This window comes from Photinus pyralis, unplaced genomic scaffold, assembly GCF_008802855.1.
Source record: "Photinus pyralis isolate 1611_PpyrPB1 unplaced genomic scaffold, Ppyr1.3 Ppyr1.4_LG9, whole genome shotgun sequence".
Lineage (NCBI taxonomy): Eukaryota > Metazoa > Arthropoda > Insecta > Coleoptera > Lampyridae > Photinus > Photinus pyralis.
The window spans coordinates 1,992,853-2,000,304 of NW_022170878.1; the positions used below are offsets into that span (position 1 = coordinate 1,992,853).

The 7,452-nt window shown below is 39.9% G+C and overlaps 1 protein-coding gene across 1 annotated transcript; it reads left to right on the top strand.

Annotated features, from left to right (window-relative positions):
* The first annotated feature begins 4,882 nt into the window (after positions 1 to 4,882).
* LOC116180679 lies at positions 4,883 to 7,102 on the top strand. The gene has a single exon (XM_031500790.1). The coding sequence runs from the start codon at positions 4,883 to 4,885 to the stop codon at positions 7,100 to 7,102; it is 2,220 nt and encodes a 739-aa protein (XP_031356650.1).
* Positions 7,103 to 7,452: the final 350 nt, after the last annotated feature.

Genomic DNA, 7,452 nt, shown 5'->3' on the forward strand with positions numbered 1-7,452 from the left:
AATTATGGATTCTACAGGCCACATTCTATAAGAAAATGTTTTTTCCCGATCGATCTGAGACAATTTTTTTTTCGGGCTCAAAAAAAGGCAGTGTATAACCTTCCTTTTTTACCAAAAATTGACTGCACCAAAATTTCTCGGGAAAACACTTTTTCTTATTAATTTTGGTGCGTAGAATCCAAAACAATAAAGGCTCTCTAATCTCTCCAACATGAATCTGTGACTATTGTGCTTCTCTTTTGAAGCCTCATGGAGGTTCTTAAAGTTTTTTAAAGACTCAAATGGGTTTCAAGGTCTGTCCGAGGCTCTAAAGGCTCTAACCTCTCAACATGAATCTGTGACTTAGTGGGGATTTGTACCTCACAGCCTTCAGAACGCTCTTGAAGTCTCATGGAGGATCTTAAAGTTGTTAAATGATTCCAATGGGCTGCAATGGTCTGTCAGAGGCTCGAAAGTTTAAAGGGTCTCTAATCTCTTCGACATGAATCTGCGTTTTTGTGCCACACAGCCTCCAAAATACTCTTGCAGCCTCAGGGAAGATCTTTTTTTAAATACTCTAAATTGATTTCAAAGGTCTGTCGGAGGAGGCTACGAAGGCTCTCTAACCTCACGGAGGATCTTAAACTTTTTTAAAGACTCAAGTAGGTTTCAAAGGTCTGTCAGGGGCTCTTAAGGCTCTTTAATCTCTCTAACATGAATCTGTGACTATTAGTGTTTGTGTGCCTCAGAGCCTCCAGAACACTCTTGAAGCCTCATAGAGGATCTTAACGTTTCTTAAAGATTCAAATGGGTTTCAAAGGTCTGTCAAAGGCTCTCGGTGACTTGGCGTTTTTGCGTCTCACAGCCTCCAGAACACCTTTGAAGTCTTGTGGAGGATCATAAAGTTTTTTAAAGATTCAATAGGGTTTCAGGGGCCCTTAAGGCTCTTTAATCTCTCCAACATCAATCGGTGACTATTAGTTTTTGTTTTTGCTTCACTGGCGGTCTCCTGTCAGAAACGCAGCGCGCCGAGAGAGATAGCGCGCAAGGCGGATTTCTGTCACTGTCACTCGCGCGCGAATGTAATTTCTGTCGCTGTCAGTAAATGCGTTGTTGCATGCGCGTAGTGGCGAGAGAGACAGTGGAACAGAGGTGTTCCTTTTGGCCCTCTCTCGGATGGTGCTGGCGGCAAGGCGCGCGTTACAGTACAAGTACAATTTGGTAGTCAAAATCGTTATTTAGGCACCAATTTTGTTAGTAAAAAGATTAAACTCTATTGATGCTCAAGAAGTGATCCATATGCATTTTTGGTAACCAAAATATTTTTTATTGTCAAAATCATTTTTTAGGCATCAATTTTCTTGGGAAAAAGGCTAAACTCGATTGCTTAATGCCCAAGAAGTGTATTATTGGCCAAAAAATGTCAAAATCGTTATTTATGTGCCGATTATCTTGGAAAAAAAGACTTCGGGTTGAAACCTTATGGATGCCATTATGGGCACAGGAGATTGTGTCTTCAAGAGTCTCAGAGTCTGTTAGAGTGTCAAAGAGGACCTTTCTATTGAATTTAAAGACATGCAAGTGGATTATCTTGCAGTAAAAAGCTGAGTCTTCTCCATAGAACCTTTACGAATCTTTAAGATCTTTCCTAAATAGAAAGTATCAGTATCGCCAAGAGCGTCTGTTTTGGGAGCACGAGATTAAGCGGCCACAAACGGTCCTTCAATAGATCTCTGCGACACCCCACTTCTTGGTCGCTGATTGCGGCCCAAAAAACGTAGGTATTTGCCGAGGTATTTGCATAATAGTTTCTGGCGAGGGGCCCCATATGAAGAACGTGTACGTCTTGAAATTGCCTACGAGATGTCCCAAAAAAGGAGACAGACGTGATATAATTACGATTAACTTTACGCTTTCGGTTCGACTTTATTGTAATGGCGTTGGCGCTGGATGAATTTTAAATTTTACCACGCAATTGTAACCGTATCGGCGTCCCTCAGTGCCCAAATCTTGGACCGCTATTATTTGTCAAAATGCAAGTCGATATACCGGGTGTTTATTTGGAATGTGAATTAAATTCATCCCATTGTAAAGAGAAGAGAATTAGAAGTTCCGGCACGGAACAGGAAGAAGAAGGTCGAACAAAAATCGCGTTTTCTCTAAAGTGAAAGTAACCAAACCTCGAAGTTAATGACACACTTAACGCATAAACAAACATTACTTCGACGCGCTCCTTTTTTAAGGAAAATATTTATTTAAATCGTCTGCCGTGGGAATTCTCCCCTTTTCGGTCTCCAGACTCGACTTTTGCGGTTATAAATATGATCGAGGTCGACTCATAAATTTCACCCCATGCGGTGAGTGTTTACGAAAATTCTTTTGCGCCACAGTCGGGGCGATAAACAATCCCCTTCGAACGGTAGCAGTATATTTTTAAAAGAGGATCCGCGAGCTAACATTTCGGCGTGTTACGTGGGTTGAAAGATGGCATTCGCGTAGGTCGCCAGGGATTAATTAACAACTTTCTTTGTCGTTTTGTTACGTGCACGACGTGTAGGAGAAAAACCAGAGATTTTTGACGGTAGGTGTTGCCTAAAATAGAATTGAAAAGCATTGTTGTAGCTCCAGATCTAATGCTATTGAATTTGAACACACTGTAGAACTATCAGGGGCGCATTTGCCCCATCGTTTTGACATGAGGAGCGCCTTTTGGAAATTTTCAGAAGTTCCTCTGACTTTGGTAATTTTTTTCGAAATTGTACGAGGCAGCCCTTAGAGACAAACATCAAAATTTGAAAATTGGAAACACACTGTAGCACTATCAGGGCCGGATTTGTCGCCACGTTGTCAAACAAGGAGTGCCTTCTTCAAATTTTCGGAAGTTCCTTTTAACTAATTTTTTTCAAATTTGTACGAGACAGCCCTTAGAGACATACATCAAAATTTGAAAATTGGGAACACACTGTAGCACTATCAGGGCCGTATTTGTCTCCACGTTGCCAAATAAGGGGCGCCTTCTTAAAATTTTCGGAAGTTCCTCTTAAGTAATTTTTTTCGAAATTGTACGAGACAGCCCTTAGGGACAGACATCAAAATTTGAAAATTGGGAACACACTGTAGCACTATCAGGGCCGGATTTGTCGCCATGTTGCCAAATAAAGGGCGCCTTCTTCAAATTTTCGGAAGTCCCTCTTAAGTAATATTTTTCGAAATTGTACGAGGCCGCCCTTAGGGACAGAGATCAAAATTGGAAAATTGGGAACACACTGTAGCACTATCAGGGCCGGATTTGTCGCCATGTTTCCAAATAAGGGCGCCTTCTTCAAATTTTTCGGAAGTCCCTCTTAAGTAATTTTTTTCGAAATTGTACGAGACAGCTCTTAGGGACGGACATCAAAATTTGAAAATTGGGAACACACTGTAGCACTATCAGGGCCGTATTTGTCTCCACGTTGCCAAATAAGGGGTGTTTTCTTCAAATTTCGGAAGTTCCTCTTAATTAATTTTTCTCCAAATTGTACGAGACAACCCTTAGAGACAGACATCAAAATTTGAAAATTGGCAACACACTGTAGCCCCATCAAGGCCGGATTGTCACTATGTTGCCAAATAAGGGGTGTTTTCTTCAAATTTTCGGAAGTCCTCTTGAGTAATTTTTTTCGAAATTGACGAGACAGCCCTTAGGACAGACATCAAAATTTGAAAAATTGGCAAACATACTGTAGCACTATCAGGGTCGGATTTGTCGCCACGTTGCCAAATAAGGGGAGCCTTCTTCTAATTTTCGGACTCGTTTTCGGAGGTTCCTCTTAAGTAATTTTTTTCGAAATTGTACGAGACAGCCCTTAGGGACAGACATCAAAATTTGAAAATTGGGAACACACTGTAGCACTATCAGGGTCGTATCTGTCGCCACGTTGCCAAATAAGGGACGCCTTCTTAAAATTTTCGGAGGTTCCTCTTAAGTAATTTTTTTCGAAATTGTACGAGACAGCCCTTAGGGACAGACATCAACATTTGAAAATTGGGAACACACTGTAGCACTATCAGGGCCGGATTTGTCGCGTCGTTGTCAACTAAGGGGCGCCTTCTTCAAATTTTCGGAAGTTCCTCTTAAGTAATTTTTTCTAAATTGTACGAGGCAGCCCTTAGGGACAGAGATCAAAATTGGAAAATTGGGAACACACTGTAGCACTATCAGGGCCGGATTTGTCGCCATGTTGCCAAATAAAGGGCGCCTTCTTCAAATTTTCGGAGGTAAATGTACTTATATTGGGCCATGCTCTTATAATGGACACAACAATTTTAAAAATTAAAAACAAGCTTTCTATTCATGAAAAGAAATACCATAAACTGTCAACGTAAACCTTTATTCTTTAAAAATAACATAGCAAAGGGTCAGGTACCCAGTATGCATTTGAGTGTAGTTGAATGAACGTCATTGTTTCCTGGTACGTCGTCTGTGTAACAAGTTGACTGCGTAGTGAATATTATTAAGAGGTAAGTGTTTTTTCAATGTTTTTTTTACTAATTATTGGATTAATCGCTCGACTTCAAAATGTGCTTTTTTGTTGTAATCTTAAATAAGGGTAATCCGTTGAAGCGTTGAATCAACAAAAATACGTGTTTTCCATGCTTTTGGGGGATGGCCCAAATTAAGAACATAATATTTTTTTAGGTTCTTTTTTTGGGCCACCTGTCCCAAATTAAGAGCTCAATTGTTAAATGTATTTTATTAATGAGTAATACCCTTTCATGGCGACAAAGCTATAGCTATCTTCGTCATGCTTATACGATGAATTATTCTTAAATTGGGCCACCCCTGTCCAAATTAAGAAACAAGGCGGCTCAAGTAAAGGACAATTTCAGGTACATGTAACGTGGGCATTTTCCCTTTACAGAGATGGGGTCTGAACAACAACAAAAATACAACAAATATAGTGAAGATCAAGTAATGCAGGCGTTACAGGATATGGAGGCAGGAGCGAGTTTACGTGCGACTTCAAAAAAACACGGAATTCCACGAGCCACACTACTACGAAAATCAAAAACCACAGGCCCTTTGGAAACGAAAGCAGGCGCGCCAACTGTTTTCGATGCTAAGGAAGAAGCGATCTTAGTAAAATGGGTCAAAGCAATGGCCAATGCTGGATTCCCTATATCCAAAGAGACTCTTTTCTTCAGTGTCGATAAATTGGCAACTCGAATGGAGAAAACCTTTATCGGCGGGAAGTCCCGCGGTAGCACCATGCCGGGGCGTAAGTGGTATGAGGGCTTCATGAGAAGACACCCGGATATTAGGGAGAGAACAAGCCAGAACCTCACTTCCGCAAGAAATAAAATTACTCAAAAGGACATAAATCAGTGGTTTGACGAGATTGGAAATTACATCCAACAAAACAATTTACAAAGCGTTTTTGACGATAATAGGCGCATCTTTAATTGTGATGAAACAGCCTTTTTTTTAAATCCCAAGCCTGGTAAAGTATTGGCTGAAAAGGGCTCCAAAAACGTGTATACATCGGCAGGCGCAGATGAAAAATTTAATTTAACTGTTTTAGTCACGGGAAATGCGGCCGGAATATTGGCACCGCCGATGATAGTGTATAGATATCAACGCATTCCACTGCAAATCGTGAAAAATATACCACCTGAATGGGGTATAGGCAAGTCGGAAAATGGATGGATGACCCAGGAAACATTTTTTGAGTACATCACTAATATATTTAATCCGTGGTTGGACAAACACAATATTCCTCGTCCTGTAATTATGTTTCTCGATGGCCATTCATCACATTTATCTCTCCCTCTCTCAGAGTTTTGCGAGCAGAAAAAAATAATATTGGTTGCACTCTATCCAAATGCCACTCATCTCATACAACCTTTGGACGTTGCAGTGTTTCATACATTAAAAAGTTCGTGGAAACAAAAGGTGGCTGAATGGAGAATTGCTAGTGAAGGAGCTCAAATGCAGAAACATAACTTTCCAGAAGTTCTGCAATCAGTTTTGGGTCAATTAGAACCGCAGGTATTAATAAGTGGATTTCGAAAATGTGGTTTGGTGCCTTGGAACCCATTAGAAGTGGAAGTACCCCTCAATAAGCCAGAGGAACCAAAAAAGTTAGAAAAACTTAATGGAGACACAAACATTGTTACTTTTTTTACAATGTTAGAACAAAAATTAGGTACCGAGAAGCTAAGACAGTTTCAAAGTAGTAATGGTACTTGGAATGGTGCTACAGAAGACAAATCTTTGTACGTCCTGTGGCTTGAAACTAAACATACCGTAGAAGCAAACAAGACTCCTAGAGAGCATTCTCCCATTCTCACAATTAAAAATAGCTTGGACACTAAAGAAGAAACTGCACGAGATCCCGAACAAGAAGAGCAGGCAGTTTGTGAAGATAAAACTCCTGAAAAAGAAGCAGTTGCGGGGCCATCAAAAAACAGTGCATTAGTTGGAGTTCCAACGCCGTTTAAATCAACTCTCTTTTGGCCACAAGAAAATCAGGACATATCTCGAAAACGGAAAGCAGAGAAATTGCCTTCAGTGGTAACCTCTCCGCAGATGATAGAATACTACAAAAAGAAGGAAAGCATGAAAAGAGCTAAGGAAGAAGGGATAAAAAAACGGAAAATGGAACGGGAGGAAAAGAAGAAATTAATAGAAGAAAAGAAAAAAATCGCAGAAGAAAAAAAACAATTACAGAACATTGTGAGGTCATCTTCAGAATCTTCAGGGAATTCCTCTCTGGTGTATCAAGAATCTGTCGATTCGCCATGGAACGAATCCGAGACAAGCGACGAAGAGATTCCCGAAGAAATTTCGATGAGAAAATTGGCAATAGGTGACTTTATTCTAGTTAATTTTGTGGGGGGAAAAAGGAATTCGACCAACTACAAATATGTCTGTGTCATTCAAAAAATTAAAACCAATGAAATAACCGTTCAGGGCCTTCAGTCTAATAAATCAAGGAAAGCTTATCATTTGGTGGATAATGACATTTCAAGTGTAGAATTTCGACAAATCGTTGGTCGGCTTCCTCAGCCTGAAATAGAAGTGGAAGGAAGACAAGTGCTTTATAAATTTAAGAAAAATATATGTATTATGGAAAAAGCCTAAATGTAATATAGATTTTAAAATAAGTTTGACGATAAGTTTTTGTATCCCAATGTTTTTGAATAAATTTTGATTTGCAAAATAATTTCAGCATTAAACTATAGTCCCAAATTGTGGGGGCCCAATATAAGCAAAATTCAAATTCCCCCTGCCCAATTTGAGGACCTTGACATGTAAGGGGTTGAGTCAAATTATGGAACCCTTAGTTACCCCTGGTATAGGATGTAAGTGTTTTATCTGATAATGTAGACTTCAACCTACAAAACCCAGTAAATAACACTTTTGTCCTAATCAATTCAAGCGAGATAGCACCCAAAACGTCCTTAAGCGTCCCAATATGAGTACATTTACCT